Consider the following 17,855-nt stretch of genomic DNA (forward strand, 5'->3'; position numbering starts at 1 on the left):
CATTTCTGTATCTGTTGCACAATTAAAGTTTGAAATTAAATACTGAAATAACTTGGATATTTAGGGAAAATCTATTCATTCTCATATCTAATGGCGTGTATAAGAAGGCATACAACAAAACGTTGACATTGTATTAAACAATTTGTTAAAGTGATTTAAGTAACAAAACTAAAAAACGGGAATATTATCTGCACATAAAATTCTTTAAACTAAAAAAAAAAAGTTGTAAGTGTCTAAATCTTTGGCTTTGTTCATATAATTGTATAAATACTGAAAATTAAACTAATTTACACTGTTAACAGAGAAAATGTGCAAGGTAAAAAATGAATGTGGCTTTAAAGATTTTGTTTTATGATCAAACTAAACAGACAGACACAGTTCCTTGCATGCAGTGTTGTCCCACCTCAGGGCTCCGCTGAGACAGGGAAAACACATTGTACCTGCACTGACATACAATCACTGACAATCGAAATGTCAATAGCTTTTGTGACTAGAAAAGTGCAGAACTCAAAATGCTAAAGCAACATAATTTTGAACCATTTTATAGGAAAAAAACCATACCCAGTATGTAACTTAAAAAAAAATTGAGAATTCAAATTTCCAACTAGGGATGTAGCAGAAAATAAAATGCACAATCCATAATCCATAATATATATATATATATATACACACACACACACACATATACACTATATATATATATATATATATATATATATATATATATATATATATATATATATATATATATATATATATATATATATATATATATATACACATATACATATACATATACATATATATTCATGTTACGCAGCATTGTGAAATTGGTTAGACATAGCTTTATATACACCCTCCATTTTGTGAAGCGGAGCAGTCTAAAGTTGAACGATTTCAGTAATCAGTTTGCAAGCACACAATGTACGTATCCATTAAACAGTTTTACTAATGTGATTAACAAAAAAAAGTGCCTTGTACACCTACAATACATTACGAATAAAGTTTCAATATATTTAATGTTTTCTAAAGCACACACGAGATGATGGAAAAATGAAAGTTAAAGTGTCAAAACAAGTGTTTTTTCAATGCAGGATATGCAAAAGATCAACTCTAGGAGGCTCAATATCGTCCATATATTCAAATAACTTCATTACCAGTTTAAACAGGTATAAATGTAAAAGGAGCACGATGTAGGCTCAGAACATGGTTTAATATTAGCAGTCAGTCTCTAAGTTCTCCTACAGAGCTAATCACCAGACTTTGCTGCAAAGTGTGTTCCTGAATCCATAGAGCCCCCATGTGGTGTAGAGATGTATTTATATGCACCCTCCCCAATATGCAGAAATAGGAAATGAACACTGCACACATTTTATGGTTTCAAGTACATCTGAATATATATTTAAGAATGTAAACATGTGAAATACATAAGTCAGAGGTTTAAACCAAATCGCTATACAACCAATACAAAGCTTGTCCTACACATTAAATACAAGCTGTAGAAGTGTTCTATGTATTATTGCCATGTTTAAACCAGTAAAACTGCAAGATTCAGGATAAATAAATATTTTCCAAGAGGATACATAGTACAGAATTACAGCCATTTACCAAATACTTCTGTTCAGCAACCTCACAAATAACCCTATAAAAAGCCCACTTGTCTTCTATACACAGCACATCAAACATAGTGACCACAAAAGGGAAAAGACAAGAATACATTCTGGTCATTTGTGTTTGACACAAGCGCTATCTTGCACAAATCTTTTGCTCGGTTTTAGTTAATGGCAATACATAATTCTCTTTTTAGGAAACCCATAAAGGGATAGCATCATAAAAACGGTGTAGTTTAAAGATATTTTTAAAACAAAGTTTTAGAAAGATAATGTAGTTTCTAGTTATTTTGCATTGATAATGTTTCACAAATGCTGCTGGAACGGTTCTATTGTTGGGGTTGCAGCATTTTGTTTTTACACTATTTGGGCAGAACTGGTGGCAACGCATGAACAGCATGCAGAGCAGATCTAAGATGTGGGAACACTCCCCTTACTCCCCCCACTAAGTTTGAAAGTGTTTTATTAAAGATTCAAGATGATGCCCTGCACTTTAAGTATAAAATGTTTTTTTGTTTTTGTTTTTTAACAGCACAGGTGTGAAAACACAAAGCATCATGCATTTTAGCTCATATGACCCTTATGGGGTAATTCAATTGGCCATGATGTACTGAGGAACATCGCAGCTGCACATTTTTACAGTTAATGCGATAAACAAATCCACTTCTTTCTGCTGGCACCTCTATGGGGCACGAGCAAAAAATAAGCAGATAATCCTGTGGGAAAAAAATCCACGCGAGACACCTCACAGACGTGCGAGACACCTCACAGACGTGCGAGACACCTCACAGACGTGCGAGACACCTCACACACATTCTTAGAACTGAATCTCCCCCATAGTGACAACTTTAGTCTCTTGCTCAATGCAAACACTGGTAAATAGTTAAACTGTAATGTGATGCATTTCTTGCACCTGCATTTTACAGAGGACTAGTTGGCAGAAAGGAGGAGTCCCCACAACAGGAAATCAGTTGTTCCCAATCAAGGCAACAACAACATCTGCAATTTTATTATGATGCTCCTAATTAGCAGCTCTGTGCCAGGTCTGATGCCACTGAAGATATTTGTGACTTTTATAGAGCAGCTTTATATTTTGCTTTAAGCATAAAGCAGCTCCAAATGATAAGTCGATAAGTGCTTGCATCACATACTTTAGACTCCATACTGGCTGGGGGAATACAAAACCACCATGTCTATTATTTCAGTCTGATCTTGTTTATCTTAATGGGAATGTATCACAAGAGCTGCAAGCTTATGAGCGCTCACATCACATGCTTACTGCTACCAGAATAGTCACATGGTGTGTTAGAGCACAGCGGCTTAAATGGATCTTTACTGCAAGATAAATTCATTATACTTTTGGATTTTGAAAATGGCCCACACTAAGCACAGAATTCCTACCTGCCAGACTAAAAGATTAAGGGACAATCTAATATGTTTTTTGTAATAAACCTAAATGGCACATTGCTCTTAGTGCCGGCAATACTAGAATGGTTTGACTTTTCCAAGTAGCAATAACTGAATAAACTTCAGATTTTTATTGCTCTAAAGAAATATTTTTATTTAAAACAAATAAAACTAAAAAAAAAAACACTTTAGAAGCGCTTCTAAAAAACAAATTAAAATAAAAAATAATATCGATCTACTTTAAGTTTTCTACAGTTTCTAAATGATATTTCAACATGTGTCTCCAAGCACACTACCTCCTCACATAACCATGCTTCCCTGAATAAGCTGGGGACAACAGCATGCAATAGCAAACTGATATAATGGATATAAATCACAAAGGGGGCTCAAGTTTTAACCCAAGTGTCCTTATGCACCTGAAGCTTTTGTTAAAGTCAGAAGGTGATTATAGGTCAGCATCTGCTAAACAACTGGGCCAAAAACTGTGGGCTTGCCAATTTATCATGTTCTAGTTCCATATACTTAACATGTATGTGCTGTATAATTGGACAGTGTGTTTGAGTCACAAGCTACTGCCTTACCTAGAGATTTCACATACAGTTTGTCTAGTTCTGCAAAAAAAAAAAAAAACACAATTGTAGAAACAAGTTTTCTTCGTTATGATAAACTGAAGTTAATTGAAGATTCTAATTAATGCCAAGAGTGCTGGTGCGTTCCATTAGAGTTCATCATAGACACACATTTAGGCTTGGTTTACTATTTTTGCGATAGCACAAAACATGCATTTCTTACCTATTTGTACTTGTTCTGCCTGGCTAAGTGATACGAATGCTGATGTGTCGTCTATCCAGGTCACCTGAATATTACCTAGAAAAAAAAAAAAAAATACATTTCAAACATTAAGTGAAGAGCCGGATGAGCACATGTGACTAGAACGATCACATAAGTGTGTGTAGAGGACCTGACTGAAGGACAACTCACAAGTGTAGGGAGGCCTTTCCAGTGTAACTAATACATAGGGCTAGAGCTGTGTACCACAACAATACCTAAGGGAAAATGTGTAATTTTAAAGGGGAATCTCAGGGCCTGATTCAAAATAAATTTTGTCCAGAAAACTTTAGTAAGAAAACTTAATTTTTTGCTTAAGTTTCCTTAATGAATCAGGCCCTTACTCTCTCTCTATCCTATCTATATCTCCACAACCATTCTATCCAAGCTTTTCACTTCTCTATACATGGCTTCAGTCCTCCAGCCACTTACTAGCAGAGAAGGAATGACAGACATTTCCTAGAAGGCCACATGTTCACACATAGGGAATTTATTTTCTGCTTGATTAGGAGCGGTCAAATTTCTTCCCATGGTTGAAAGACATACCTGTAGGTTATTTGGCTCCTGACTACACTAACCTGGATAGTATTTGTGGTAAGGACATTAGATTGCAAGCTCCACTGGGGTAGGAACTGACACTCAACGCTTCAGAACATTTGTATGACTTTCATAACATGCAAACATACAACAGCAATTAAACATTTGACTAACACATGGCCCCATAATATGCCACAACTTAACACACAGAAAACAAATTATAATAAAGTGTTCTGAACAAGAAAATGTTGGCATAAGCATCTAAAATGCACATAAAATATCCATTATGGATCGATTTTGGCATTGTCAGTGACAACATGCATCTATTTAAATCCGAACAGCATTCCTTATACAGGATGAACATCCTGCCACAAATCATCTTCCAATATGGAACAAAAGGGCTCCGCATCAGCAGAACTAATGACAAAAAGTGTGCTTAACTAAAACAAACATTACGTCTGTCTGGTTGAGCTCCGGGAAAAGCTGCAGAAACATTTCTGATTAAGACATTTGAAACATGATGAAAACCAACCCCTGCTGCCAATATGACTACAAAGCTTGCTGTGAGCAATATACATCGTATTGGGGTAGTTAATACAGTGTTAATTTAGTGACTCACAACATCCCTTTAGGGTCCTAGCAGATAAGCGATTCATAGCAGACAACACTATACAAAAAGACCTGATTAATGTTCTTTGCTGTGAGCAAATTAGAAATCTGTTCTCTCAGCTGTTGCACACTTGGAAGTCATACGAGAAAGCAGAAAATTGAACAATTATAGTCTGCAACACTTATTTGGAGTACAATGAGAGTATAGCATTACATAGGATCCAGGTCAAACGTCTGGACTTTCATCAGTCCTTTGTTGAACCAGACTACCCTAATGTGCCTTTATCCTTTACAGCTCAACAGCCAGATTACAGAACGCTCACTACTTCTGGCCAGCTGACCAAGTCATAATCGCTGAGCTACTGATTAACTTGTTTGTTAATAAATTGTAGTGTTGCAAGTCTGGTCTATGCAGCAATAGAGGACCTTTGCTCTAGAGCTCACCTTGTAGCTGTATTACTGCAAAATTACCGAAGTCAGACATTCAGCCTAACAGTTTCTCAAAGGCTGTGTGTTTCCTGTACAGTGGAAGTAATCCATTTGTGGGTTACCTTAATAGTCGGTCTCCCATGCATCAGTGATCGCACTCGTTCCTACTGGATTGACCGGCTGAATATTGGCTATGCACACAAGATGGCTGCCTTCATTAAGGGAAACTTCTAGTTAAGGTACAAGTAGCATGAACTGAAAAGGCTATTTAATAGTAACAGATCGCATCAGTGACAGGTGCTCTTTAAGATCTAAGTGAAAGTAGGTATTGTGGACTGAACTAAAATGCACGAAAATGAAGCCAAATCAATTTACTAGAAATCATTTCCACAATCTCTGCCCCACGACTAATATGTACAAGACTTCGTCTATACAGTGATTATCTGCATCAGTGTTCCACTAAAGTTTTGAAAACTTATTATGGGTAGGAAACATGACACATGCATTTCCCCAACTCTTATGGGGCAGATTTGGATTCATTTGGCTTTGTTATTAATGACATCCTTACCTAAAAAAAATAGACATGCTTTCCCTTTACATTAACAGAGAACTTAAGATTTTCTTGACAAACCCAACCCCAGAGTCATTTTAGCGACTAAAAAAAAATGTTGTGTTCAGTCTATTACCAATTCAAAAAGCTATCTAACTTAAAACCCAAGGCTCAAAATGGAATTAACTTACAGCTACATCCCTTAATGTTTCAGTGGAAGCCAGTGAAATTTTCCAATTTTAACAGAATTCACTTTCCATCCCTAGAAACACAGAATTTGATGGCAGATAAGAACTGCTCAGCCCATCTAGTCTGTCCATTTTTTAACCTATGGCAACCTCCAACCCTATTTGATCCTTTATTCTAAGAATATCCTCTATCCAAAGCATGTTTAAATTGCTCTACTGTATTAACATCTACTATCTGATGGGAGGCTATTCTACTACCCTTTTTGTGAAGTAATTTTTCCTCAAATTTCCTCTGACCCCACTTCCCTCCAGTCTCAGGACATGTCCTCGTGTTCTAGTACTGCTCTTCCTTTGACAAAGTACAGAAGAGAAACATTCCTCAAATATATCAAGGATTTTAACAGTTTCTTTCATGTCGCTCCTTCCCCTTCTCTGGATCTTTTAGTCCTTCTGTTTGTACTACGCCCTGCATGCAATATTCATAAAAATACACTCCCAAGTAACTATCCTTTTACATTTTCCTTTATCATAAAATAAAAAAAAAAAATAAAAAAAAAATAATTCATCCCAATGTCGTCTCCTGGCTTCCTAAAAGCAAGTATTGTCCAGCATAGAAGAAAGGAGGTCATAGAAATGCAGGTTTGGAGGAAACTCTCCACTGGTCTAGTCGAGAACGAAGGAAAGGCAACGTGTTCCTGCTTAAGCAAGAGCGTCAGCACTGCAGTTTGTTTGCTGGCTGGACTCAAACCCCTCTGGAGGACATTAACTACTCGCTACATCCGGCGCTGTTCTTTTTATGCCTTTATACGTCCAGCATAAGCCCCTGCCCACTTCTCCAATAGATTAAAGTCTCACTTGTGTAGTTATTTCTACATAGCACTACACTATCACTGCATTCTACAAGAAGCACACATGCACACTGATCATTAGGAATCATGCTTTGGGTAAATAGTTGGGTAGCAGCACAGGAGACGTTTTGGAAGGTGGAATGCTAGTTGGTGATCAGAGAACAGGCAATATGCAGGAGAGAGGACGAGTATTCGTATTAGGAGAAGTTTGCGATGTATGAAAGGGTGGTGTTGCCGATTGCTTTGTGGGGAAGGATGAGTAATTTGAACTGAATTCTGGATGACATGGAGAGCAAGTATCGGAATTTGCAGTATGACGTGGTGAGGAAGAGCAGTCTTACTGTAGCATTTAGGTTAGATTGTAGAAGGGACAGATGAGCGAGGGAAATGCTAAGAGGAGTTTGCAGTAATCAAGCTGGGAGGCGACTAGAGAACTGACAAAAATGTTGCATCACTGGTAAGAGGGTGTAATCCAGCAACGTTTGGAAAGTGCGGTCAACAATCGTGAGTGCGACTAGACAGGAGGAGTAAAGCAGAGGGCAGTGTCAAAGGTGTCTGGGAGCCTGAATTTAAGGGTTTCTGTAGAGTGGAATCTACTGTACTATAACCTCAAAGTAACAGCACAACAATTAAAGGACCACTAAATTACAAGATTGAAACTTCTAGATATAAACAATGTGTAAGCCTGGCATCCTACAGCTCAGATAAAAAAATATAATGCTGTATTGTATATGGATCAATGACTTTTCTTCCAAGTCTGAGCCATGTGCACTCCAAGGAAAACACAATACAATGCATCTGATTATATTCAAATAGTTTTAAAGGGGTTTTCATAAACATATCATTATTTCAAAGTCCTACAATTAATGACATTGTCTATTCTCCCCCAAAACCATCTATGTTCATAGTCAAAATCTCTTACTGGACATTAGATATTTTTCCAGTAACTAGTTAGAAAACACATTACATGACAATCTCTATATAAAAGTACTACATCTCCTGTAGCTCATAAGACAGGTGGGAAAATGAATGGAAAAAAAATCCTTACATATAGATGCCAAAAGTTTCAAATTACAATTCATTTATTGCCAAAAACACAGTATTTTGCAATCTAGCTACACTATGCGTCACTCCCCAATGTACTCCTTTAATATGATATGTACAAGAATGCTATTATACTTGGGGTTAATTAATCAAATCAGAAATTTTCAACAACTGGCTCCTATCAGCCGACACCTGAGAATGGAGAGAGGCTACAAAATTCCTTCCTTCAAAGCAAAATCCAGAGACCAATGAACACTGCTTATCTGCACCGTGCAGACTATAGATTGAGTCAATAAGCATGAGGTCATTTGAATACAAAGCAAGACTTCCAGATAGAAGCACATAGAAAGCAAAATTTGATACCCACAAGTGTAGGTTGCAAAATCCCACATGCGGGAATAGTTGTACAGATTTTACAAAGTCTGTATGATTTGGTCCTATCCCACCAACTTCAGTTTAGGCTTTAACTGATTAAGAGGCATCTGTGCAAAAGTGAATGGCAGAGATTTGTAAAAGGATGTTTAATATGCAAAACACAGATATCTCCAGATCTGGTTAATGAACTGTTTATTAACATTAAGACTAAAAAAAATGGTGACAAACTGCTTGGTCCAGAGACATTTGCAAAGGAAAACCTATAAAATATGTTTGGACAGTCAGTTTAGACCATGGTAGCTACATTTCTTTGATATTCAGTGTCATGTAAAGTGGCCCTCATTGGTTGTAGTGATACACAGCTCAATTACTGGAGCAAGAGCTCCACCAACAATACGACTAGCTATTGGCACCTACATATTTGAAGTCGACAAAAAAGAAAAATTTTAAGGTTTTAGATGTCCAGGAAACAAGAATTACCAGTACGTCCTATTATTTGATGAAGACATAGTAACGTGGAAGAGTTCAATACATTGGGGCAAAAGCTGTTGTGTACCCAATGTGCCATTTATCATTGTATGTGCTGCTTACATGACTATTGCACCTACACACTGACTATTTCTACACAATTTTGAGTGCGCCCTTAAAGCCTATTTAACGCACTTGGACATTGAAACTGATATCTAAATCAGTGGAGAGGATTCCAATTCTCATCCTTAAATAAAAAATGTACATGGCTGTGAAACCCCACATTTGGCCTAAATTATTTTATGAAAAATCACTGTATGGATAATCCTGGCAAACTGTCTCCCCTTTCTTGATAACTACCAGAAGGAACATCTTCTCAGTTAGGCTAAACAAAGAATTTGCAGCTTTATAATACTTCAGTAGCAAAACGACTGGATGTCAAACACAAAAGGAAACTGAAAACACAAGTTTTATAATCTACAATAAGCCCAGCACTCACCACCAAATGGTGGGTTCAACTCATGGGTCCAAGTTTCCCCAGGAAGAGGACAACAAGACCGACTGATGCTGCTGTGGTTAACTGGACAGCATTTATGCCACAATAAACCTTGAGACGCCAAACCTCTTCTACAATGTACCAGCACCGATACAGGTTTCCAACAAGACTTAAGGGTAGATTTACTAAACCTTCTGGAGGCGTTTCCATAGCAACCAGATTCCAACCATCTCGTACATTCTAGAAAATGATCGCTAGGATCTGATTGGTGGCTATGGACAACACCTCCACTTTTTCTTTTTAGAAGTTTTAGTAAAATTTAACCCTTCGACTTTTCAGCATTTAGAGGAGCTTACCACAAAGTATGCCTGTTTCGCCAAGTAAGCAAAAGTTAATGGTTTAAGTCTAAGGTTAACCCTGATTTTTAGTTGCACAACTGTGTGCAATCACACATGAAAATGCATATAAGCTAAAGCGTCCTTTGTTAACTGACCAAGCAGCTTATTTGTGATTATTTGCACGACTAAAATGGACTAAAGTAGCCCTAGCCTCAAACTGCTGTGCTCACACTACTAAGGGAAACGTGGTGAACGGAGATTGGGTGTAGGGATAAGATTACATATGATTCATGAAGAAGCTACCCGACGTACGTTACAATGCTAGGGGTAGTCTATTATAGAAGTGTGTAAAGCACTACGGAATATGTTGGCGCTATATAAATAATTGATGATAACGATGCTTTTACAAGTCACCAAGATGATTAGACTGCTAGAGTGAATTCTTTACTTTAACAAAGGATTGCACAGTTTTAGATATAAAGTGAAACAGTTAAAATTCCCCAAGAACGCTAAGCCCCCAAAAATTCCCTTGCACTGCTGCATAGTATAACTGTAAATTGAGAATGTCAGACAGCTAATGTAATCAGAAAAATGTCTAAGAGACTTAAAGATTAAGTTGCATAGGTTCATAAGTGAGCCAACTTTTTAAAGAAATCCTATATTCCAGATGCAGAGATGAAATGAGCAATACAATGACAATCTATAACATGGACTCCTGCTGGGACCTGCACAATATTTTACTTATTTGTTTAATTTTACATTTTTATTAACCATCTTAATTCTTAAGTTCTCATATAAAAAAAATTCACATTACATGCAGAGGTTTACAAACGTAAGCTGTTCCGAGCAGATAAAAGACTGACTCGTTGTGGTTCAAAGCTGTCAATGTATTTTGACAGAAAGAGCTTTGGTCCGCACACCTAAGTTCAAATATATGGAAATGTGCACCACTACTCTCATCAACTTTGGTTAGTCTACAAAGTGCAGGAACACATTTAGCACTAGAAAAAAATCCTATCACTAACTATACAGTTTAGAACAAGGGAGATTCTAAGGTAGAGGGAATGCCACTGAAGGTGCACCATCTAACTGCTCTTGGGGGCTTTCCGAAAGCAGGAAAATCATATATTGTTTACATGTAGATCTAATTATTTCCATGTTTTAAAGTGTGTGTGTTTAAAAATTTATTTTTATTTATTTTTTTAAAAACAAAAATCACTGTGGCAGGCTATACAAAGAATATTTGAATTTACCATTTTTTCTTCCTTTCTTCAAGCTGCTATTAATGATTTATAATTCTACTCCATGTCATGGACTACCATGACGATCACATGGCACATGTAGTGAGCAGAGAGACTCATCATTAATTTATATGACACCACAGATTCCATTGCAAATGACAATCAGTGATAATACATACAAATTACACATGGGTACAGTTGAGCAGAATAAATGCATGAATGAAATTGCATGATCTACAGAAAAATTCAGAAGACATGACAAGGGGCATACGAGCAAGGGCCGGATTAACCATAGTGCTCAGCAGCAGTATTGATCGGTTGGGGGCACCCCCGGTGCGATCAGTGCTACTGAGCACTTTCACTGCGGTCCTTCTCCGGCGCGCTGTAGTCTCCTTACTGAGGAGATCTGGCGAGTCTCACTCTCACGAGATCTCCTCAGTAAAGTACAGCGCGCCAGAGAAGGAGGTAAGGGGGGGGGAGGGGAGAGAAGGAGGTAAGGGGGGGGGGGGGGGAGGAGAGAAGGCGGTAAGGGGGGGATATGGTGCGGGCAGCTCGGATCACGGGGGGGGGGGGGGGGCTCTCACGGGGGAATGGAGGCCCCCTTAGCCTAGTAGTGGCCTCCATTCCCTTAATCCGGCGGTAGACAATGGACATGTGGTGTAAGGACCTTGCCCGTGACAGCTTACATTATGAAGAGTGGGAGAGTACAGACATTAGGATCAGATATGACATTATCTGGGACAATATCATGGGACAATGTGGAGAAACATGGAAAGCAATCAGTGAAGTAGAATCACGTAGTAATGTAGCAGTTTAAGGCGCTAAGTGTTTGTTTCGGGATAAGTGCATCTGGCGGTTCTGAGGTGGTTGAGTAGGGCGAGGTTTGAACAGGAAGAAGTAGCTTAAGAAAGCTAATCATACCAGGTGGGCAGCAGGAACCCACAGGTAGCAGGATGGTTTGAGCAGCAGACTGGAACCAAAGCAGTGTGGTGCAAGCACAAGGTCCTGCACCAAATCGGGGACCACCATGGAACACCCCTCTCTCTGTCTACTAGGTGTAGTGTAAACCACACGCAAGCTGTGTGTCTGCCGTTGTCTAACATTCATATTTTGTAACCTCCAGTCCGCTACATAGTAGGAAAGATTTTGAAAAGGACATAATGGATTATTTTTCCTCACCACCCCCATTGTATGCTTCCTCATCCTTCTAGATAATTAGCTTTCACAAGCCAGGCCCTCTCCTTCATCTCCTGTCCTCACCTCATTGTCCTCATGTAAAGAGATCTTTACATTCTAAGTTGTATCTTCTGCTATTGTCTGTGCTCATTGTGTCAATATTTCTTTGCATTATATTCCATTTGGGTATCGTTGACTGCATGGTACTGAGGAATTTGTGGCACCTTATAAATAAATGATGAATAGCAAGAGAAAACAAGAAAACTTGTGACAGACACTGTAATAAGGATCACTGACGAATAGAATCAGTGTGTACCCAGTTTTCCAGCAGAGTAAGTAGATAGTGGTTAGACATTTCTCCCAAACAGTGAAACGTCTCAGCCTTACAGGGAATATGTAAAACCTAAAGACATTACATTTATGAATCCTTTGTACATGAAGATATATAAATTGTCTTACCAAAGGCACTGAACAGTTGATAAAGGTCACTGGTTTTCCACTCTTTAGGAAACGCAACATGAAGGACATTGTCTCTTTTAGGCAGCACTAAAACACAAGAATTAAAATATTAATAATTTTTTTTCCAGTGAAAATACGTAACAGCTACAGATCTCGGTAATTGTCTAACGTAGCATGTTCTAGAACAGGACAGTCGCCGGTAAAATTGCTGATAAAACTTTGTATGCAATTCATTGCCGACTCACGTCAATCTCAAAATCTCTCTCTACCTCCCCAGCGCCACCTCCCACCTGTTTAAACAGTAAAATGCATTGAGCATAGAGACCAGCAGTGACCATGAATCTTCCCCAAATAGTCACAGGTTGTGTAGCATGTTGACCATAATTTACAGATCTAATTTTGTTTCAGGATACCCAAATAGGGTGCATAAACAAACAGAAAAGCTCAAAAGAAAAATCCAGGTTTTATAAATACAAGTGTGTGCAAACGAGATGATGCTCATATTTAAAACTATAAGCACATGTTAAAACAGCAATGGTTAGTGCCCAAGTACTACTTTTAAAAGAAGGAGTCTTAAACCCATATTATTCATAATAGTACTTGCCAGAGCCACATAAGTCTTAAAGTTGGACTATTTACGAGCCATAAATCAAATTTAAAAGAATACATATTTTGTGCACATGTAAAGGGGCCCTTGATAGTTTCCTCCAAAAACAAAAAAAAACAAAAAAGATCTAAACTAAAGCACTATAACCAAAACATACTATATAAAAAAGTTAATCTCACATATATAGTTTACACCAGACTGTGAACCTCTAGTAATACCAGTTCTTCCTTTAACCAGGCTTTAAATAAGCAATTGTATTTTTGGCCTCAGATGTTACAGTTGTGTCTGCAGAATTACTCAAATTACTAAAATTATAACCGTGATTATTTTATATAATGAGAAATGATGACATGGAATGTATGATGTCATTCCAGGGCTGTGACTAATGCCAAAAACAGAGCGCTATGGAAATAAGCAAGTACTGAACATAGAACTGAGGAACTTCTGACCTTATGAAGATGCAATTTAAAATTTATAATATATCCCTCTAATTGGTTATTAGTGATACAAAAGGTAAGGACTTTGTGATATATTTAAAGGGACCATATATGCTGAAGAAATCAGAAACCAAAAGATTTTCCCTTTCAAATGTATATACAGTATATTAATGGTACAATTTCAGTTTGAGGTCTTTTAGCCTGGATGATTGGAGTCACAATGGAGTAATAGAAAGAAGAAAAAAAAAACAAAAAAAAAAACAGTAAGACATCAATTCTACTTGAAACCCTACTGGTTTTATAATGGGACGTCTGTAGTAAACTGAGTTAAGGAGATCGGGAAGGGGGACCAAGAAGAACAAAAACACACAGCTATTGTGTCCCTTTGCCAATCAAAGCTGGTTAAAGAAATAATAAAGATAAATAAAAAAAATTAAAAAAAAAATCTAGCAATCCCCGGAATGTTGCTATTTTCCCCCCTATAACATTTATAATAGATTTGGTTAACAAATTAACCAATAATTATACAGTGTGTGGTCACATTGTACCTGAGCAAACTGTATTAACCCAGTGTGGGAGAAACGTTGCATGACAACCTCAACAGAATGCAGAACTAATCAAGGTGTACTCATAACTGTTAAACAAAACAAGGAGCCGTAATAAGTTTACTTACAGTCTGGACCTTCAAGGTTGAGGTATGGGATGTCCCTAATTCTCATCAAAAACAGCCTGAAAATTAAAGAAAACAGACAACTTTTTTGGTAAAGAGACAACTTTAAAATATTGGATAGGGCATCAAACAACTAGTCAAAGAAATTTATGCAAAGTAAAATCTAGAATAGCACACAGTATAAACCTTTTCAAATGATAGAACTGATTACTAAAGTGCCCAATGGTACATGTTCAATGTGAAGTATAAAAAAAACCCCAATAAAATCATGCCACGACAATTACTTGCATCTAAAAATTGCCCAGTGGAAAAGCATGACTTCCATACAAGCAATTTATATTGTACAATATGCCACAAAGTTGCAAATCGCAGAAACCAGGATGAAATACAATTTTTATAGTGCTATAAATACAATACCATTTATACATTAACCACCACTGAAATACTATGGACTATATCCATTTGCTGCACCAGCTTTACAATGTCTGAAATTCAGACTCACAAAATTCCACCTAAGGAGTATATGAAGTTATCAAGCACTGTCAACCGACTTCTGGAAACCCTAAAAAGACCTAGACAATGTCTACAATGTACTTTGCTATTGATGTCAACAATCTCTCAACTCTGTCGTTCAACAAATTTTAGCAATCACAACACATGGTCTATTTTCTGAAACTTTGATGGACTATAAACATTGCTTTAAAGTAGTCAAAATCGGTTAATCATTTGGGAAGAACAGTATGTACTTTGTTTCTATAAAAAATGTGATGAAAATCTTTTACAGTCGCTATTGCTGTAGTGACCGCTATTCCATCTGACGCCACCAGGAGCACACTACAATATACTTTGCATCTGATGGGAGTTGCAACAAGATTCCATTATAGATTTTTATGGAAAATCTAACTTCGGATGTAAAAAAAAAAAAAAAAGTTTGCCATCTGTCTAAGATCCATTTCAAACCACTAACGTTGAGTGATTTATTTTCCAAGGTGGCTTTTGAAATACTAAAGATTCCTCCCTCTCTTGCCATTTGGCTATCACAGCTGTTTAAGCCAGCTGTTAATAAAAAGCAGCGCAGATTCGATTGCTGTGGTTTCTAGAATATAACAGGCACCAGCAAGTGAATCCTTACCACTTTAAATGGATAAACGAATGCTAACAACCATCTACTTTCAAGGCATTCAGAGAGCATTTTAGATAACACTATGTGCTGAACACATGAATTCTGTACAGTATGCAAAGCCACTTCACTGATCAAGTGATGCGTATTATCAGTCTAGCCAGTTTACATAATATATGACCCTACAAACTGAGTTTGTGATTTAGCTGCAGTTTGGAATTGAGACAGAGGCAACAAAGATAAAATGGAAGTCTAAGCCCCGCAAACTGGCAGCTTAGTAATGCATTTAGGCACAAGGATCTATAAATTGTGGTACAGTTTGAAGATTACTGGACATCTTTGTCAAGGAATTTGCTTTAAACAGAAAGTATAGCGCACATTATTTTTAGGCTCTCAAAGCAATAAATTAAAAGAAACAAAACCACACATTTAATGACTGATCTAATACTGTTCGGCATTCTGGACAACACTGAAAAACCTTAAATTATTTTCACATGATTCAGTTTATGAATTATTATTTATTTATTTTTTTAAACTTGCCATACAAACACAACCACGAGTAAATTTGTATCATGTTCAAACCACATGTGAAAATATATTATCTCTATATCCAGAAAACAAGTTACACAGAGCGTTTCCCAATCAATAGTCCATTCATTTCAATTGAGTTTTCAGAGTGTATGCAACATGCAGACACCACATTTAAATGAAGGCAATTGAAATGAAGCTCTGCTCAGAATGAAAAAAGGAAATCATGCAATAGCAGAGGCAACCCAGGCTGGCCAGCAAGTGTCTGAAGCCTTTGAGAGGGGGTGGGGTTAGTGTGAATACCCAATATGCTCCCAAGTGTGATCACATGCTTTAAATGCACGGAAACGGAACAAGCATCGCTCAGAGAACGTGCCGCAAAACACATGCAGGTAAGAACACAAATGGATATGAACACAGGTTTGGCATGCAGTATGTTTATATGCCAGTGGGCAACTACCATTACAGCTATTTGCCCTGCAGGTTTTATCCATGAAGTCACCATTAAATCAGTTTAGGTTTTATTTTCTTTAGCAGAGCAATAACACCCGACATTCTAAATCACTGAGCTCACAAACAATTGGTGGCTGAAGACAGGATATAACGAACCTGTAGAAAAGCTGGATGCCATTTTATAATATGGTCTAACAAAAACAAAATAGGCTAGTGTCTCCTAAAATCTGATAGCCACAGCAGCTCACTTCAGTGATCACTAATATTGTATGTTTGTGTGACACATGTTCAAAAGCCATAAAGTTAAAGTTTTCAGGAGACTCCAAATATAATTTTAGAAAAAGTTCCATGTACATTTTGATCCGTTTCTTACAGGTTTACTATTCTCATAGCAGAGCCACCTGAATGTATATGAATTAACATGCACCGTCATTGGAGGAAGACAAGTATTTATCCTATTAAGGTGTATATTTACTAAACTGCGGGGTTGAAAAAGTGGAGATATAGCCTATAGCAACCAATCAAATTCTAGATGTCATTTTGTAGAATGTACTAAATAAATGTTAGCTGGAATCTGATTGGTTGCTGTAGGAACATCTCCACTTTAGTTTAGTAAATATACCATTAAAACCTTTAACAATAAAGGGAAAGATGTATAAAGACTGGCAATGAATTCATATATGACCTCAGTCAGATATACTTTAAGTGTTTGCTAGTCCAGGTGCTTGAAGCGCCTTTTCTTTGAGATCTTACTGACAAATGACAATCCTCTCAGCCCTAGCACTCACTGAAATGCAGGAATCCAAACCTATGGCAGTATATATGTTGCTAGAAAGTCTCTACTGTAATGATTTATTGCTGGGCTGTATTTGCACTGCCTCCCAGAACAAGGACAAACATGACCAGGAAAGGGGAAAGCTATGCAGGAGAGCTTTCCACATGTTTCCTAGGAGGCCTGGGCTAACCAAACTGGATAGCTTTTACCTTGTGCATGCAATAGTCAAAAACAGTCCAACTTATTACTGCAAACCCCACCATCTAAGAAGTAAACTTGTATAGATAACTACATGTACAACTAATAAGAAATTCAACAGAAACCTCTGAAATGAGGCTTCATATGGTACTATAAGCAGAGGGGATGCCATACTTTGCTTTTTAGTAGTATTTTTACAGGGTAGTTACACCTTTATGATGCCAGTCCTCATCAGCATTTAGCCAATGAGATCATCAAAATGCACGAAGCAACTTAGTATTTCAGGATAGAAGAGGGCTGCCAGTAACACATACCCTTGAGGGATTGTGAGTAAGGGAATGGAAACAAGCAATACGCCACACATACAATAGCAGAGGAAGCAGGGACATCAATAGCACCAAGTACTGATGCAAAGTTCCTCTTAAACTGAAGAGGTGGAAAGTATCGCTATAGAAAAAGGTCCA

The 17,855-nt window shown here is 37.4% G+C and overlaps 1 protein-coding gene across 2 annotated transcripts in view; it reads right to left on the reverse strand.

Annotated features, from left to right (window-relative positions):
• PARN (poly(A)-specific ribonuclease) overlaps window positions 1-17,855 on the reverse strand; it is an 83,116-nt gene that overhangs the window by 29,921 nt on the left and 35,340 nt on the right. Inside the window, exons 19-22 of one of the 2 annotated variants that reach the window (XM_075179788.1) lie at window positions 14,321-14,376; window positions 12,604-12,690; window positions 3,810-3,884; window positions 3,599-3,628 (exon numbers count right to left, since the gene is read on the reverse strand). In XM_075179788.1, coding sequence (XP_075035889.1) covers window positions 3,599-3,628; window positions 3,810-3,884; window positions 12,604-12,690; window positions 14,321-14,376 — 248 coding nt within the window. The remainder of the gene's footprint in view (window positions 1-3,598; window positions 3,629-3,809; window positions 3,885-12,603; window positions 12,691-14,320; window positions 14,377-17,855) is intronic. The other variant, XM_075179789.1, reaches the window with a different exon arrangement.

This window comes from Mixophyes fleayi, chromosome 7 (genome assembly GCF_038048845.1).
Source record: "Mixophyes fleayi isolate aMixFle1 chromosome 7, aMixFle1.hap1, whole genome shotgun sequence".
NCBI classification, from domain to species: domain Eukaryota; kingdom Metazoa; phylum Chordata; class Amphibia; order Anura; family Limnodynastidae; genus Mixophyes; species Mixophyes fleayi.